Genomic DNA, 19823 nt, shown 5'->3' on the forward strand with positions numbered 1-19823 from the left:
ATTGAGGAAGTTATCATCGCCCCCCTCCCCACGGTGATGAGATCTTTTATCTATCTATCTATCTATCTATCTATCTATCTATCTATCTATCTATCTATCTATCTATCTATCTATCTATCTATCTATCTATCTATCTATCTATCTATCTATCTATCTATCTATCTATCTATCTATCTATCTATCTATCTATCTATCTATCTATCTATCTATCTATCTATCTATCTATCTATCTATCTATCTATCTATCTATCTATTTATGAAACTTAAATCAAATGACCCCTGAAAACAAAATTCAATTCCAAGAAAATGAAATGCCCCCAAAAAGTAACATTTAATGATTTAGTTGCAAGAGAATTTTAAGATGCAAAAAGAAATATAAAAATGGCATAAAAACAAACCGCAATGCAGGAACTAAAAATTTCAAGACGAAAACTCTGAAACTAAATTAAGATTGGAGGAAAATATATATTCATGCACATTGTAAAAAGGCTGCAGCCATCTTCACAGGTTTGGCTTGCTCCAGCGCCCCCCTACAGCCCCCCTTCTGCTCCAGCACCCCCACGCCGCCCCTTTTCGTTCTACCGCCCCCCTGAAAAATGAAATCGCCCCCTGGGGGGCATTATTGCCCACGTTAAGAACCACTGCTGTAGAGTACTCAGAAATAGCTCGTCATTCCCTTCTTCCTGGGCTTCATAGTGTCATAGCGCAGGAAGAAGGGAATGGCAAGCTGTTTCAGACTACTGTACTATGTCTAGAAGATCCTGGAAAGGGTCACAGTGAGTTAGGTTTAACTTGCCATGTGCAGTTTACTGACAGCTGTACAGGCTGCATCTTCTCCCAGGAGGCAAAGTGGCGAATAAAACTCTAGCCCTCTGGCTTTGCAGCCACATTTCCAACTCACCGAGCTATCCAGCCAGCTTTATTTATGTTGGTAAGATAAATACTTCCCTGAAATTAGAAGGTGTTTTCACCAATATTCAATAAGTACCTAGCAATAACACGTCTTAATGATTTTGTATTTCACTTACTATTCGGGCTGCCAAGCATGGAGGGAACACTAGCCGGCAGCTGTCTCACTTTGTCTTGCTTTGGGGCTAGACCTTCACAATGTAGACATGCTAAACTTCTAATACTTGAGAATTGTGGATGATATTTGAATGTCTGCAGATAATAGATTTTAAAAAAACACAATGTACTGACATTTTCCAGGGTTGAGTGCATTTCACATTTTCACCCCCTCCCCAAAAAAAACAACCCATCTCCTAAGATAACACAGAACATAGAGATGCTGGGTCTGACCACAAGTTAAACTAAACTGCACAACTTCCTTATATTTTGCTCATGTGCCAAATGTTCTGTTGCTATGCACTAATGAGGCTAAAGGCAGAAGAATTACTAGACAGATGGGTCTTCTGAAATTTTGAATATGCTGTCACATTAGCATCTTTCTATTGCTGTATATCCATAAACTGAACTCTGGCATATTTTTCATCCCTTTTCTCCACTCACATGTATGACTGCTGCTAGTGCAGTGATCCCCTTTGCTTCCTTGCTTCCTTGGCAAATCAACCTGCCTTTAAGATATATTGAGGTGGAAATAGTATACTGTAGTCCCCTTTCATTTCTGGTACCAATCTGGATTCTTCTTTCTTTGACTGGGATGGGTGGCAATGTAACCTGTTCTCCTTGGAGGAAGGAAGAGGGGAGAGACAAGGAGAGTGAAAGACAAGCATTTGATTCACTGTTGCATTAGAGGCAGATTTTTGTATTGAACCCTGTGGGCTTCATTTCTATAGCACTGTTGTATGCCTTGGTTTCGGACTACCACTTCCAGAGTACTCCAGCCAGCATGGCCACTGGCAATGGTAGCTATGCAATTGTGGTAATATTAGTCCACAATAAGTCACTTTTGCAGCCTCTGTCTCAGATCCCCGAAAGCCTTTGTTCAGTGAATCTTCTGGTCTGTGAGATTTAACCAGCTAATGTTGATGCACTTTCAAGCATGTCTTCACAACTATAGGCTAGGAATGACCTTTTAAAAATGTGAACATAATTCTGAGGAATCTAAATTCAATGTCCATCACAATGTTTTGTGGTTTTTCTGCATTCCTGGAATACTCAAGATTTGCACAGCTCTGCTTCTTTTCCTCTGTTTGCATACATTTTGCAGTCTGTTCACATTTTATCTGTGTTGCCTATTGTACTCTGAAGTTTGAGAACTCCACTCCCTCCACAGCTGTTGTCTTGAGCACATAGGTATATAGATTCATGTGCAGGCCTGCCAGCAACTCAGAGTTTAAGGTAGAGTCTACAACTTGTGTATGCCCATGCCAACACCATATCTGTCCCTTAATCCCCCGTAGACTTTTTAAAAAAGAAGGGGGAGAATGAAGTTTTGGAAGTTTATGCAATATAGGTTGGGGTTTGTAAGCTATTGGTTTATAACACTGATGTTACTTTTTGCTACAGATATCAAAACCATGGGAAACGCAGAAAGCCAAAATGTAGAACATCAGTTTTATGGAGAGAAACATGCCAGCTTGGGACGAAAACATACATCACGCTCTCTTCGCCTTTCAAATAAAGCATCTCGCCGTACCAGACACGCTTCCTCAGGAAAAATTATTCACCGGAACTCAGAAGTAAGCACACGATCCAGCAGCACTCCTAGCATCCCTCAGTCATTGGCAGAGAATGGCCTGGAGCCTTTTACCCAAGAAGGCAATTTGGAGGATTTCGGAAATGCAATCTGGGTAGACAGAATGGATATGGGCTTAAGGCCAGTTTCTTACCACACAGATTCTTCCGTCACTCCCAGCATGGATAGCAGCACCGTTCTCATGGCCGCCTCAGTACAGAGTATGCCAAATTCAGAAGTAGGCAGACTTTATGGAGATGAGTCGACCTATTTGGCTGAAGGGGGTAGTAGGCAACATTTGTATCCTACAAATGGGACCACTTTCTTGGAGCCTATTAGTTTCAAGAAAAAACGTTCAAAATCTGCAGATATTTGGAGAGAAGACAGCTTGGAATTTTCACTCTCTGATCTCAGTCAAGAGCATTTGACAAGCAACGAAGAAATCTTAGGTTCTGCTGAAGAAAAGGATGGTGAGGAGACTCAGGGTAGAGAGGCTGGTAACAGTCGACAGCCTTTGGTCACCTGCCAGCGTGCCAATTCCATGAGTGACTTGTATTCTCCCAAAAACACAAGTGCTACAATAAATGGTGGTCCACGAAACACACTAGGAGGGTACTGTCGGAATTTAGCATCTCATGTTCCAGATACTGAGAATCACAAACTATCTCCAGCCACAATGGACAATATTCCTTCTTATAGTAACTATAACACACTCCCCTGCCGGAAATCTCATTGCCTCTCTGAAGGTATCACGAACCCTAAAATGAGCCACAGCAACAGTATGCATGGAAGACGTGCAAAAACGACTCAGGTAAGAGACCCACATCTTAGTTCAAATATCAAAATTCACTAATATGAACAAATTTACCATTCATTCTTGAGAACACACTTGTTTCATGGCTGCAGGTAGGGTGTATGTGCTTTTATGTCCTTCATTTTTAATAAATGGCTCATGTAGTCAAATTCAGGACTAAAACATTTCTGATCCTGTAAATAAAATTTGGTTTCTGGGAGATTTTTGTGTTACGTGTAACCTTTCTTTCCCTGAAAATAAGAAAAAATGCTCTTAAAAGTTAAGTGATATAGAGGTGCCTCGCTTAACGGCGATAATCCATTCCAGGAAAATTGACATTAAGCGAAAACACTGTAAAGCGAAATAAAAAACCCCATTGAAACGCATTGAAACCCGTTCAATGCGTTCCAATGGGGTAAAAACTCACCGTCCAGCGAAGATCCTCCATACGGCAGCCATTTTCGCTCCCTGTATAGCGAGGAATCTGTCCCTAAACACAGCAGGGAGCCATTTTAATTACCGGTGGCCATTTTGAAACCACTGATCAGCTGTTAGAAAAACATCGTTTTGCGAAGAATCGGTTCCCAAAGCAGGGAACCCATCATCACAAAGTGAAATTCCCCCATTTAGACCATCGTTTTGCGATCACAATTGCAATCACAAAAAGATCGTTGTAAAGCAGATTCGTCATAATGCGGGGTAATCGTAAAGCGAGGCACCACTGTAGTTGCTAAACCTGCCCAAGTAGCATAGTCTATCAACGGTATAGCTACTGTGGTTTACAGAAATTGTATTCACAAGACAGAAAAAGTTGACTTAATAGATCAGTACAAGCATCAGCTTAAATCTTCCATCATATTATTTTAATTTATTTTATTTATTCCATTTATACCCCGCCCATCTAGACCAAAGTCTACTCTGGGCTGCTAACAGCAAAACATAAAAGCAAAAGCAGTATAAAATGAAAAACAACAGTAATAATATAGTTCAAGATGGCAAATAATAATTAGGCAATGACAGGAGGGAAAGCCTGCCTAAAGAGGCTCTTTAGGAAGTTTGCTCTTAAAAACACCCAGCGAGGGAGCCACGCAGCTCTGTGGGCAGACAGTTCCAGAGGCGAGGGACCACTGCCAAGAAAGCCCGGTTTCTTGTTCTTTCTCTCCAGGCCTCCCTCAGTGTTAGGCCCCTCAGCCGCCCATCCTAGCTAGAACAAGTGATTCAGGTAGAGCTAGGTGGGAGAAGGTGTTTGGCTAGATATTGAGGACCTGTTTAGGGTTTTATATGTCATCATTAACACTTTGAAATCAATGCGGAAACGAATGGGCAGCCAGTGCAGGGCAGCCAGAGTGGGGTTCTATTCTGTGTTCTATTTGTGAGATTAACACTCACATAGCAATAAATTTAATTGGCAAGTATGGAAGGTAGAAGGTACATATTACTTTCTAGCCAAACGAAACAAAACCAAAGTATACCAGAGCATATATGGACTTTAGAACAGTGCTATTTTGAACAGTTCTTGCTGTCTCCCGTCCATTGGTAAATCTGGTGATGTCCCATAATTTGTCGTCTAATCTTCCAAAAATGTTATTCCCCTGTGAAAGAGATTCCTATTTTTGCATCACTCTCCAGGTCCTTTAAAATGTATTTTTATGATATTTTGGAGCTTACTATAATGTTACAAGGAAGCTGAAGGGGCTGAGTTTTTTTTTTCTCCCTTGAACATCACCTATGAGAGTTTCTGTGACATTTCTCCTTCTTTGACAATCAATCTTTGTGAAGATAAATTCTTTCCCTATCAAATTGAATGTAAATAATCAAAATTCTCATGGGGTTTTCCCTTTCATTAGCTGTTTTTATCATTGGTGTGATTATTTTAATTGCTTTGATTACTGTGGCTTTGTCTAATTTGTTTCTAATTTTTTATTAATTATGTTTCTTAGCCATTTTATGACAAAAAAATGGGATGAAAATACAGTATAATAAATATTAAGTGCACAGTTAAGGGAGTTGCCTCAAAAGGTACCAGCCAGCTTCTGCTTTTCATCACTTCCTTTTTGCTCTGGTATCCCCTCCTTTTCCATATCATTCTCTTGTCTGGAACTTCAATTGTGATGGGATGCACTTGGTTCTCAATTTGCATGCTTTCCGTAGCCTCTCCACTTGGTTTGAAGGAACTCCTGAGACCTCACATTGTGGTCTTTTGTTTGTTTGTGCATATGAACCCCTGTTGATGTTCAGCTTTAGTGGCGTTGTGGAGTGCGGGAGAGCAGCACAGATGTACCTATAACTGACCAGCCAGGTAGAGACACCAGCCCTGTTGGATACAATATTCTTTCACCCTCAAGCTGTTAACATTTCCCAAAAACATCACTTTGGCCTGAATCCAACTCCTAATTCCAGAGAGATTATGGATTCACCTTAATTACTGATATATCAATTAATTTAATATGTCTGCATTATTTCAGACTAGCAATTGGGTATAGCCCCCTGAACTCAAGATTCCAACTTCATGTTTTCCAGTTGAAAAATAACTGTATTTATGTTGTATTTCCAGTATGACAAATAGAAATTTAACTTCCTCAGTTGAGAAGCTTTCGGAAATAATGTTGGTTACCATATCAAGAAATAGTTGGTCCTGTTTTCTGCTTTAAATAAAGAAAGGAGAACCATGCATTTTCTTATTTCCTTTATATTGGCCACTAGGTTAGTTTTAAAAACAACAACTAGTGTATAAATTCAGATTAATACAAACCTGATCTTAATGTTTTCCAAAAAAGTGGATACTTGATTTCACTGCATTAATTTAAAATTGTATTATTTATTTTTTATTTTGTTCCTAATATATGTTTGGAACAACATGAAGTTTGAATGTGTTTGTCTGATGGAGGTGCTCTAAATACAGTGGTGCCTCACTTAGCAATGTTAATTCATGCAGAAAAAATCACTGCTAAGTGATAACATCACTACGCGAAAATAAAAAGCCCATAGAAACGCATTAAAACGCGATTAATGCGTTCCTATGGGCTAAAAACGCACCTTTAAGCGAAGATCCTCCATAGCGCCGCCATTTTCGGTGCCTCTAAAGCGAGGTATGAAAATAGCGGGCGACCATTTTGTTTACCCGGTGGCCATTTTGAAACCGCCAATCAGCTGGCCGAAGATGGGGGCTTTGCGATGATCGCTTCCCTGCGATCATCGCAAAGCGAATTTTCCCCATAGGGACCATCGCAAACCAATCGCTTTTGCGATGGCAAAAAGTCCATCGTAAAGCGATTTCGTCGCTATACGGAGCGATCGCTATGTGAGGCACCACTGTATTGCGGTGCTACACTCAGTATAATAATAAATGAAGTAATGGGCAGGGCAGTAATGAAACTAAATGATGCATGCAGTTCATGCCAAATATGCTATCGTCCTGCTGTTCCAATCAAAGGATGCTTTCAATTCATTGTCTTTGTCTGCAGAATTAATCTGTAAGAAATAATTGTTAAAATAGGGTTAACTGTGATGCTCCTTGGTTGTCTCTGTTTGCCCTCTGTGCTCATCTGATGTGCAGTGTAACAGCAGAATGAAATTGAACAGCACAAGAGAAATCCTGAACAAATAGGTCAAAGCTAGCACCAGACAGCATGCTTCAGTGACCACTCTGATTTTATTACTTTGTCTGTTTTAATACATCTGTAGGAGACAATACAGATTACTTATTGTGACCCCCCCCCCATACAACTGCTTCACATCTTATGATAATGGCATGATAAACTAGCACATTTGCACCCTCATGCTGAGTTTGAGTTCAGCTTTTGGCAGCAACTGGTCTGAAGCGCAATTAGATCCAACAGTGTGAGCTGCTTAGCTTTCAGTATAGTACAAGGATAAGTGTTTTGATCTGCTAACATTATACATTGGTGAGAGATGGCCACTGGACGGTAAAGAGAAGCCAGCATGAACATGAGGAGAAGGAGCACGTACACATTAGTTGGCATTATCTTGTAGAATGCAACTGGAGGTGGGTTTGCTGCCTGTGCTGGATGTGTGAAGATGTGCTCAGTTCTATATATAAAAATGGCATTCTGGAACAGATGCTGTTGTTTTCCCATAGCAGAAGCTCTATATTTAAAAAGTATGCACAAACCAGTGTGTTTTATTTTGGGAAGGGACATTTACGTATGACCTCAGTATAGATGCTCTTCAATGTGATGGCAACCTTGCTGAGCATGCACCGTAAAAATCAGAAATTTAGTTTGTCATGAGCTACACTTTAAACAGTAATCCTGCAGAATACAATGATACAATGTAAGCTGAATTTGTACCTTGCTGCATTCACCACAGGGCCAGTATATTTGTTTGATCTCAAGGCATTTTTAATTCTTGTGTTCATTGTGTCTCTGGAAAATGAATGAGCCTCATTTCATCAAGCAGATTTGTTGTATGACATGTTTTCATGAGATCTGTATTCATAGCTTCTCTCTCAATTCTGCTTCTGTTCTAAGGATCTTTTACATTGCAGTAAAAAAAAAGTCAACAGAGCTACAATATCTGCTGGTATTTCTCTCAGAGGCCCTACGCTCTATAATCAAGCCACAAAAAGATGGCAGTAAAATGAGATTATGGGGGTTGTTTAAAATTAGAAATTAGAACTTTGAAAGTAGTTAGTCAGCCTTCTCCAAATTTGGCACAGAACAAGCTGTCTGCAGTCACTTTGGGTGAACAGAATCCTGATTCAAGGACCTGTTGGAATTTATCGTGAGTGGCTTATGGCATGCAGTTTTGACTAGTCATGCACTGCTGTGCATCTCTAATAATAATAATAATAGTGGTAATAGTGATATCAAATCTGCTCCAATGTATGGCAACCCTTTCCAGACTTTTCTGTGTATAAAGTACTCAGAAGTGGTTTATCATTTTCTTCTTCTGAGGGTGCTTAGGGTAGCTTGCCCAAAGCCACATAGGCTGTCTCATTTCCTACAAAGTACTATGGAGAATTGAACTCCCAACTAACCCAAATTTTATGGAAGGCTATAAATAAAGGGATGTCTTAAAACACTGGCCTTCATTAGAACACAGAGAAAGTAAAAATGCGCCCTTTAATGGTTCCCATTATTCTATACCACTGGTTGGCGCTTCTAAGAGGTGAAATTCAAAGCATAGGGAGGGCCAAAGGTTTGCAATTCGTGCATTAGATGTCCCAGACTTACTCCCCAATTAGTTAAGTCTACACAATAAGTAGAGTCTACAGATCAAGGGCATTTTTTGACCTTGTGTCTCATAACCCAAGCTGAAATAAAAAAACAGATTCTGGAGCCCTTTTCATAAAAAATCTCAGTTGAAACGGAGCATAGAATCATTATTCTTGCCTTCCATTATTCAGGTCATGTTTATGATCTCATTGAACAAATTAGCAGAGGAAACCTTCTTTGTTTTTCTTACATAAAATGTAAGAGAAGTAGTTTCCTGAGGTGAAGATTTTTTTAGATTTTTTTTTACAGTTCTTAATGTCCCTTATTTCATTTGGGGTATAAACCCATGCACCTATTTTCTTTAATTGCTAGTCCTTTTTTGTAGTGTTTTGGAAATAATTAATATCACTATGCAGAAACAATTAATATTTAGGAGTTGTTTGGGGGAAAACCACAATGTAGTTTCATTTTTAATGCTTAGACTTCTATAAGCTTTAAGGTGGAGAGAGGAAGGGAAAACATGTTTTTGTTTTTCAAGCTGATGAAAGAAGAAAAACACAAAAGGAAACCACCCTGTTGCATCCAGCTTGCTATTTACCAGTTACTTTAATGCTATCTGCCCAACAACAAAGCAAATGCCCTGCTGATGACTGGTCAGTTGCTGGGCTACTCTTGCAGAAATCTCTTCCCTGAAACAAAATAGAGCTAACTGGGACAGAGTTAAGGAAATTATAAGGAATGATATTAATAAATGCCGGTGGGCATCAAAGTTAGATTGAATAATTTATTGTCCTGGTGGTAACTGTGCTTCCTATATGTGTCACTTTGTGGAAATCCCAATATAAGAGGGACACAGAAATTTTTTTGTGTCATAGAGTTGAACTAGTTTAGTAGCCAACACATCTTGCCATGGATATCTCTGAACTCTAGTTCCATATACTGTAGATAGGAAGCTGCCTTATGCTGAGCCAGGCCCTTGGTCCATCTACCTTGTATTGTCAGTGTTGACTGTAAACGGCTCTATAGAGTTTCAGTCAGGTGTTTTCCTAGGCATACCTGGAAATGCTAAGGATTATACTTTGGACCTTCTGCAGGCAAAATATTGGCTCTGCCACTAAGCTATAGACTCTTGCTTCTAGGAAGGATCTGTCTTAGAAAATTAACATTGTGCCTTCTAGCTACTCTTCCCAGTAGTCTTGAGGAATGCATGGGGAAACCAAGACAGCTATATGTATCTTACAAAAGTAGAATAAAATGCTTGTATTTCTTTTAAAATATCACCTGGATGGCTTTTTAGCTGGAATTCTTATCCTCCAATCTGTAACTTGTTCTCTATATTCAATTCATATGACTCTTATTTGAAGCAATAACCTATGGACCTAGGGGCTGTTACTGAAGTCGTCATTTTGAACCTAGAATGAACAATGATTAACTTAAAATAAAATTTAAAATCTATATCATTGAAGGAGGAGGAGGGGCCTGTCGGACAGCACCGGGCAAAAAAGTGAGAGCATTTCACACTTAATTACATATTGTTTAGATTTTTAAATGCTGATATGCTCAGCTTTGGTTTTTCATACTGATTTCCAGCTATAAAAGGTAAGGTGATGTGGTCTTGTCAGAAATGACCGCCAGTTGTTTAGTAATATGCGACTAGATTGCTAGACTAAAGTCTGCTTTGATTAAAAATAATGACGGATGGAGACACAAAGCCTGAAATGGCACTTGACATGCTTTCGACCCCTCTTCATAATAGAAGCACTCTATACTGAAGGAGATTTTTCAGGCTTTGTGCACCTCTAGTGACTTGTCTCTCTAAGCGCTTTTTGAAGCCTAATCCCCTGAGCTTAGAACCATGGTAATTAATTTGTATTTAGTGGCATTAATTAGAGCTAAAACACTGAGATATAATGCTTAGGCACAAAGCCACATTAGGATTTAGTTGGTCTCCAAAGCATATGTATTGGAAGTTTGTGTTGTTTAAATGGGTGAGATTTAGTTTCAAGTGAAGGTTGTTTGGATCAAGAAGGAAGATGAAATCTTAAACATACTACTTAGGCAATAAGTAGCATAAGAATCTTCTTGAATACACAGGTTTAGGACTGTGCTATCTGAAGAGATTGCAATGTATTTGAAGTTATACCCTGGAATTAGGGAGCCATCGAGACAAATTTGCTGAGAACAAACCCCTTTGAAGGAAAAATTACAGAAGAACACAACCAAATGTAGCCGTTTCATGGATGAAATGATTGCCTGGGACAGTTTTTGATGCAGGGTATGAATACAGAACTATTTTTCCACACTTTCACATTAGACAGATTTAACTGAATTCAACTGGAATGTAGCAGACCAGTGCTTCAGGGAATTAGATGGGTAACCTGGGTTGAACTATATAACATATGTTTTCAGAGTTGTCTTGAACAAGTTGTTACCTCTAACCTCATTGCTCATCTATAAAACATGAACCAGCTTCCTAGAAGTTCCAGAATGGGTTTTACATGCCATAGAAAAATTAACTATGATTAATTCTAAAGGTTTGCTTATACTTACCTTTACTTCCTTAATTCTGATTGTTAAGTCTGGATGAAAGAACCGCAGACCAGCAGTAACCTCTCCTTCTCAGTCATCCTGTGTAGAAGAACACCCCTTATTATGCTTTCCTTCCAGGGGGAGCTACTGGACAGAGTCAGTCTGAAAATTTGTCCAGTTTGATGCTACAGTGATACAGCTCCCCACATGTATGTGTGATCAGCATATTTTGTTACAAATAATATATTTTTTCGCAATGGGTAGGTTAGACAATTTATTTTTCATGTGAGAAATACATCTTATCTTTATTTTGCCATGTATTTGACATAACAACGATCAAATCATTCCATATGTTTAGTTCCAGAGACTGGTCAAACAGTCTGAAAACGTGATTTGAAGAGACGGATATTCTTTTACGTAATAAATTGTTTGAACTGCTAGAATAGGCCATTGATACCTTTTCCTTCCCTTATCTCCCCTTCTTTTCATGTGGTCAGTCAAAGAAAACAGCTAAAATCATATTGCCTTACAGCATTTTTTTAAAAAAGCCATCGTGTAAGGCATATAGCACAGGCAGCTGTATGCTTTTGTTTTGCCCTCTGTCATAGTCCCTTGCATCTATCTACCAGTCACATAAATAATGGTGTGCCTGGATGTTTGTGTGAAAGTGCAGTGACTGGCAAGCCAGTAACCGCTTGTGCAGTTGCAGCTACACAAGTGGTTTCCCTCAGCAGGATTCTGGCCAATGGTGCCAGTTAATGTTCCACCAACCACCCCATGCCAATTGTTTTGTTTGTTTTTGTGTCAAATGTTTACACAGTAGGTTAAGGGTTTTCACAGTAACTGAAGCTCCTCAGCTACAGAAAATCTCTTGATTATGTGCCATGCCTTTCAAAGACTTAATATGAAACACACACACACACACAGAGAGAGAGAGAGAGAGAGAGAGAGAGAGTAACTAACACACCGAACTAAGTTATAAGTTAAGACAAATCACTTAACTAAGTTGTTAGTTAAGACAAATCACTCTGTTACTCATTTATGTGATTGTTAAACTGATCTCTTTCCACATAACACATTGCTGCTTCAGCATTTCCCTTGTTTCATCTTAAACACCTACAAATACATTTTCTCGGCAACAGCAAATCATCTTGACCTCTTGGAGAGTCTAAGGTCAAAATGATTTTCCCTTGCTTTGCAAAGAGAGATTTTGTTTTACAGAAGGTTGTAAAGTTATGACCCTTGCAACATCTTCTTGGCCTTTTAAGTTTTTTTAAAAAATATGCATCAATTTAATACATGTAAACATTGCAGTAGCATAGATCAGTTTACATATTTTTCATTATAATTTCTTGACTTGCCATGAAATTGCACATTTGACAAGGAACTGCAACCAGTCACAATTCTCACATGTTACATTTTTAGGTGCATACATAAATGTACATGTAATCTCTGTGTAGATAAGTTTTTTATATAGAATGGCATCCGTTTTTATATATACACATGAAATATTGATGAACAGGCTATAGTCTGAATATCTTCAGAGAACAATCATCTTAATCTGTTGTTGCAAAACCAAGAACTTGTATCTTCTTGTAGAGCTCTGCCAGTACAATAAGCTCGACATCACTGGTGGCAGCAGATTGCAGCATGATTTGGGAGTGTGCACAACTTTGCTTCATTACCAACTCTTTAATTAGCAGCAGTTCGCCACTCCATTAGAGGGTATTGGCAACAAGTCTTCTGATATCTTAAAACCTAACAAAGTTTATTTGGTGTCTGCCAAATTAACTTTCTTAGCTTTAAGGTGTCCCAAGGCTCTGTGTTTCTGCTGCAACAGAAAGACTAATGCAGCTGTCCAGAATAAGTGGGTTCCAGTCCACAGAAGCGTATGCAAAATTAAATGTGTTCATCTTTAAAGTGCTCTTGGCTCCTTGTTGTACCAAGACTTGAGAGATTAGCTGAACATTGTGATCCTGTATAGGAAGGCAAATTACTAGGCTGAGAGTGTTCTTAAAAGCTGGAGCACGGCTAATCACTGCAATACCACTCAGATTGATAGCAAAGGGAAGGCTGTGCCTTGTCTGCTCACTTTCTATAGTCTGGGTGTTGGAGAAAGAGTTAAATGGCACAAAAAGAGCTCGGATGCAGATTTCATCATACATCAATGGGTGACATCAATTAATTACTGGCAGCAGTACTACAATTCCATCAATAATCTGAATTCATAGCATAGTATAAAGTGTTGTCCTGCAAAAAGAGGCAAACAGTTCCCAAGAACTATATTCTTGCACTGGTTTTTATCCCAGGGCTTTGCTGGCATATAGACCTTGTGTAAACAACTTTGCTATAACTGGGGAAATGGTAATATTGGATAACAAACTCTTGTTATCAAATCTGATAGTGGTTAGGTCTGTAAAACAATGTAGACCTCCTGAGTGCATGTCAAAGTCTCAAGTGTTTTGAATATACCCAAAATGAGACATATGTTTCCAAATGTTTTATTATTGAGCAATCAACTTATTCAACCTGGTCAGCTAAAAAAAGGAGGGCGCAGGAAAAGAAGTCTTTTTCTTCAGAGGAAGCTCGTCAGCACAGTGGAAGTTAAAAAAAAAGAATCTGGAATAGAGAGTGGCATGTGTTGACCCAATTTAGATATTATGATTAATATTGTATGAATATGTTACATGCTTCCCTTCCTCTTTTTCCTTCCTTAATTTCTGCCTTGGGGAAAAACATAGTCTGATTTAGGCAAACTATGGCTGCTACTAAGCAGGTTTTCTCTAAATTTGGATCAGAAGGTACAAAATGAAGTTGTAAATATTTTGCCTGTTTTTGATATCATGGGAAACAGTAATTATTGTGTATGACTCAATGGAGGTAGGTGACATGCACCACAAGCCTAATAAATGAAAAGCATGGTTTAATCATGGCATCTGGATTGGTCTGTATAGTTCAGTGAAGCTGGATAAAAATGGAAATGGCAAATGTATATGTAATTAGAGAATCTTTCGCATCTTATTTTCTCTGACAAAGATCTTTCACTTCTGTTTTGAATAAGCCCCTCTGACAATTGTTGGAAGTGTGACCTGATTAACATCAGATTTATTATAAAATTGGGAAGAGGTTGTGTCTTAATGAGTGCTCTGGGTCTGCCATCAGTACAGCTACTTATCCTCATGTGTTCTATTGCATTTCAGGTACAGTACTTGCAAACTGTTTTTACATAGACACCACCAAGGGCAGTGTCCCAGAGAAAATTAGAGCCCTGTTCAGGCCTTGTCTAAACAAGCCATATCAACATAGTTCGAGGGGAACACTGAATCCTGCCCACATCCATCATTGCTTTTGTCCACCCAAGCAATGACAGGTCAGGAAAGGTTCCTGTTCATGTGTCTGTTCTATGTGAGGAAGACGCCAGATTTTCTGCAGTTCTTGCTCAAGGGTATACTTGATCAGGAGCATCTCTTCAGAGTCATCATGGTGATAGAGGAGGGATGGCCCTCCTGCCTAACTCTGTTTTTATGTTACATAATATCTGAATCATATTTAGTTTGTCTTAACGACTGTTGCTAAGCAACTGCATATTGAACAGCTCACTCACATACCAACCCTGGCAACATCAGGATAAACCAGGCATCAGGATAAACCAGCTGAAATTCAGTAGTAAGTTGCAGCTGGAGAGGGTCCACTGAGTCAATGGAACCTGTGAAGGAGAACTCACCAAATCCTCATGATTCAGTGGGCTTACTCTAAATTGCAGCTTAGTACAGTGATGCATTTCATCCACTTGGTCATTGGTTCTGATAGTAGTAAGGTGGGAAATAGATCAGGAAATGGGCACTGAAAAATCTTGGGGGTGGAAATTAGATTTGAAAGAAACAGTGCATCAGTTTTATGCATCCAGAAAACTAACTAGCATGGAGTCCTGATTAAATCTTGCTACTGACCAAATTTACTTAGTCTGTTTGCAACATAGGAATTACCTCAGCAATATGGTAATGATAAAGCAATATTTCTTTTTTATTAAGTGTGTGGCAGTCTCTGAATACAAGTCATAACCACTGCAGCAGGTTGGATCTTGTTCTGTTTTCCTTCTGCCGAAACCGAAACATTTTTTGCTTAAGCAGACACATATATGGGTGTAATGCAGCTGGGAAGAAGGTGCCAGGATTGGGGCATGATTTTTGCAGTTTTGCACAAAGTGGAAGCTGGGAATTAGCTGTTCATACTAAAAGAAAAGCTGAAATGATATGGCTTGCTTGCCAGTGGGACCAGTGGTGGCCATTTTCAGACATTAAAGGCTCCCGCAGTCCCAAGGCCTCCCCAGGTTGCAAGAGATCCTTAGGAAGCCTCAGAACCTTGAGGGGGGGGGCTTTTAATTAATAATAAAAGGCCCTTGCTGATGATGGGGTCAACACTCATTCTATTTCTAACCCAGCCTCTGTTTCTGCATCTGTAGAGATTGTTAGATCAGCTTGCAATTGGCTTCTGAACTATACTTTCATCCTTGGGTGCCTATTAGAGGAAAAAGGCAAGATAGAAAAATAAACGAAGAATCACACAAACAGTTCAATAGGGCTGGCCTTACCATTAACCACAGTGAGGCAACCATTTCAGGCAGTCGCTGCTAGCAAGAGGGTTACAACGGTGTCTCTCTCACCCATTCCCCCTCTGTTGGAGTATTTTGCATATGTATGAACTAACTGAATAAAAAAGGAGAGTACATGTGTGAGAAAGGCTTTCTTCACTAGCTCCCCATGTCACATGTTCTGATTACGCCCTCTCATCTCATCCACGTTATGCGTATGTCGTGATTAATAGCTATAGACAAGCAGTCTTTGCATAGACAAACATGCATGGGAAGTCTTCTGTAAACTGGAATCTTCTATGCTTGAAGTTCCAGATTGTGTTGCACATATGGCTGTTTCATTTATGTAGAACTACAATCATCTGCGGATTTGAAATCTTGTGCCCTAGATTTTGAACACAGCAGAAGCTATTTGGAGAAAATGTTCTATAATAAATATGCAGCACATCTCTCATCTGCAAATACTGTACGTGGGCAATATGTATATACTGTATATATAAAAGAGACAGAAGTACTATAAAAACAAATCCACAGAGTATATAATGAACTTGAAAATACTGTTTGCATGTGTGTACCCCATGGCTTCCTTCCCTGTGGCACTGGCAGGGGGCAGAAACAGAATATCCCTACAGTTAGTCCCCCGAAAATAACTCCTTAGGCTCCAGCTCAGATGCTTGACTCGGAATGACTTTTATTAGTTGTACAGCATTACTTCCCCCTGCCTTTCCCATCATAGTCTCACAGGGCTACTTTATAGTCTCTAGTCCCTAGGCCAGTGGTCCCCAACCTTGGGCATCCAGATGTTCTTGGACTTCAACTCCCAGAAATCCTGGCCAACAGAGGTGGTGGTGAAGGCTTCTGGGCGTTGTAGTACAAGAACATCTGGAAGCCCAAGGTTGGGGACCACTGCCCTAGGGCACCACTTGCCACTCACATAATGTGCCTTGAAAACACTATTAGCCCCTAGTTAACTTCATTGGAATTCCCTGAAGTCCAGATCCTGGAAACCAGGAGGGAGATGGAAGCTTCACTCCAGAACACACCATTTTTAGAGAGGGTTTGTAGAGATGAATGAAAGAACCCAGGATCGTTGACTCATCTCTTCCTGCCACCTCTCCCATTGTGCCTGTTTTTACTTGCCTCTCCAGGGCTGTGGTGGTGTCCAGGCAAGCACTGCTGCGTCCAAGCATGTGGCTGGAGTCTCCAGCATCTTGCCTCCTGTCTCAAACAAATAAGACGAGATGAGGCAGCATTTTTGCATCTTCCCCTCATACCTTCCCACATGTCTTCTCCCCCACCCGTTTTCACTCCTGCCTTTTTATTGATCTCTCCTCCAGCTATTTCTTGTCAGGGAATTATCTCTCTATCAGGTGCCTGGACTCCCATCAGCTGGATATTGAAGAAACCTGCCCTCGTCCTTGCTGCCTAATATTTGAGCGCTGGAGCCACGAGGGGTGCATATCTGCATCTCCTGACAGTGTGAAACTGAGGGGTTTTTTTGATGCTAAAATCTATATGGGGGTGATATATTTAGTAAGTCATTGTAAAGGGGACATCATGATTGTGGAAGGATTCGATATCACTGATTTCACCAGGTAAAATGTTCCAAAAATAAGGAGGGAATGGGGAAGGAGGGAAGTTTGATATTAAGTCCTTGTAGTCTATATGGAATCTTCAGATACAATGAAGAAGCAAGGCTATGCAGACAATCAAAGGAAGCTCATCAAGTGATGCAGCAGTATTACATTTTGCCTAGTGTAAATCTGTAGACTTGCTGATTACACCAGGTTAGGAAAGTTTGATTCTTCATCCTAGACGGTATGAGTCTCCACAATAAAGATGAAGCTATTTCCGCCCTGTCTAGGTTCTTGGGCTTCTTGGTCAATGGAAAACAGAGAGTAGCCAAGCTCTCTTTGTATTATCAAGGCTATGTTCTTTGGTGATTAGTTACTTTGAGTAAAATCTCATTCTGATGGCAAAGCTTCATGACAGTTGCTGTTGTTGCTGTAGTCTTCTTTTCTTCTCTAGAGTTACTGAGTATACTCTGGAAGATCAAGGGTTGAACAGAGCAGTTTTTCACTTTCTGCTGTGCTGCAGAGAAGGAAGAATCAGATGAAGTCACTTCTACTCCTTCCTCAGTGCCTCATATAAAATGGAAATAGGCTCTTGTTTTCTGCGCAGTGAAAGACTATGGCATATCAAAGCTAGCTGGATAGAGAACAGTCTCTTAAGGGTTTGTGTGGCTGTTAAATTGTAGTTTTCTATGGTTTAGCAAAGTGTCCAAGAGCCTTTTCTTCCTCAAAAGCAGCAGCTGAAGAGTCTAAGGCCTCTTAAAGGATTTAGGTTTTCAGAGACAGAGACAAACAGACAGACAATGGGCAAAAGGTCAAAAGCAAACAGATGTTCTTTGGCTGATCATGTGGATAATTTGTTTTTAACTTGGCTACTAGCCCAATACAGTTGTGCCTCGACTTACGATCTTAATTGGTTCAGGGACGTAAGTCGAAATGGTCGTAAGTTGAAGCACCATTTCCTATTGGAATGCATTGAAATGCAATTAATCTATTACGGCTGAAGAAAAACATCACCCAAAAAAATCACTGCAAGACTGGTCGGAAACACGATTAATCCCTTCCAGCCGAATTGGGGGGGGGGGGAGGAGAGAAATAATCAACTGTGCAAGACCCATTACAAATGCAAACAAGAAGGCAAAAAATGATCAAGCGTGGAAGACCTAATGCAAAGAAAACAAACCCAAAACCAATCAACCGTGCAAGACCCATTGCAAATGGAAACAAGAGAAAGCAAAAAGCAATCAAGCATGGAAGACCTAACGTAAAGAAAACAAACCCAAAACCAATCAACCATGCAAGACCCATTGCAAATGCAAACAAGAGAAAGCAAAAAGCAGTCAAACAGATCATGCAAGATCAGAAATGGGGACCCCCCCCCAAGGTGTATCGGAAATGGGGAGAAAATCCAAAAAGCAGGGAAACCCCCAAGACCCATCGGAAATAGGGGGAGGAAACAAACAAACAAAAAACCCCACAAACAAACCCTCCAAGACCCATCACAGCACAGAAACATAACCCCCAGCTGTAAACTGTGCTGCAAAAACACCCAGAACAGTTTTTAAAAGCAGAAAACAGCAACTTACCTTACAAGGCAGCCCGAAGCCTCCCTGCAAACACACACACATGCTCTCAGAAGCAGAAGGAGGCAGTCCCAAGCCTCCAAAGCCTCCGACGATTGCTAACTGCTGGGGCAAAAGAGCTACAAAGAAGCAGCCTCGTCGCCACCTACAATTAGGCATTTGAATTTCCCACCTTTTTCCTTACCTTTTCCTGTTTGTAAGTGGCAGCTCCAGTTGCAAGTAGAAGCAAAATTTTGCAGCTGGAGCTGGTCGTAACTCAAAATGGTTGTAAGTAGGGGCATTCGTAAGTCGAGGCACCACTATATAGATATGAGTCTTATACACATGTATGTATCCCTTTTGTAATGTGTATAAGTATGTATATGTATTGATTTACTTAGACGATTGAGATCTCTTTTACGTTTGAACTGTTGGAGGCCATCAAAGGCAGACTTTTAATTTTTAGTAATATTTGACAGTTTAGGATGAACTTCATAGATCCTTTCCCCCTTGCTGTCTAGAAGAAGGATGGTAACAAGGAGAGAAGGACCTCCCACCTATTTGACCACCTGATTGAACAAGACATATTCTCTCCTAGGATGATTAAAAGAAAAAAAAATCAAGGCCCATTCAGTTTTAAATGTTTATTATTTTTCTTTCCAAAATAATACAGCAACTTAAGAATTAGCTCTTACTGTAGCTTTTGAAATGTAGCTGTGTTACAAAAAATTTAAATTTCCCTGTATCTTGAGGATTTGTTAGCAGACATCCTAGATAGCTTACCATGCTTCATTGTTAAAATTGTTTACTGGCAGATGAAAAGACTATTAAAGTAAGGGGTTAGGGATCCTGAAATAATAGTGAGAGGATAGCCAACAAGCAGGCAGGATAGCCTCCAGTGTCATGACTGATGGAAAGGGAGACTCGGTTTCTTCTTGTCAATGATAGACAGAAATAAAGTT

The 19823-nt window shown here is 39.9% G+C and overlaps 1 protein-coding gene across 5 annotated transcripts in view; it reads left to right on the plus strand.

Annotated features, from left to right (window-relative positions):
* The window catches only part of TIAM1 (TIAM Rac1 associated GEF 1), a 261371-nt gene that overhangs the window by 140418 nt on the left and 101130 nt on the right, over nucleotides 1-19823 (plus strand). For all 5 annotated transcript variants that reach the window (XM_072994076.2, XM_072994078.2, XM_072994077.2 and 2 more), the window contains one exon: nucleotides 2470-3449. In XM_072994076.2, the coding sequence (XP_072850177.2) occupies nucleotides 2481-3449 (969 nt within the window). In that variant the 5' untranslated portion in view covers nucleotides 2470-2480. The remainder of the gene's footprint in view (nucleotides 1-2469; nucleotides 3450-19823) is intronic.

Source organism: Pogona vitticeps, chromosome 3 (genome assembly GCF_051106095.1).
Source record: "Pogona vitticeps strain Pit_001003342236 chromosome 3, PviZW2.1, whole genome shotgun sequence".
Taxonomy (NCBI): domain Eukaryota; kingdom Metazoa; phylum Chordata; class Lepidosauria; order Squamata; family Agamidae; genus Pogona; species Pogona vitticeps.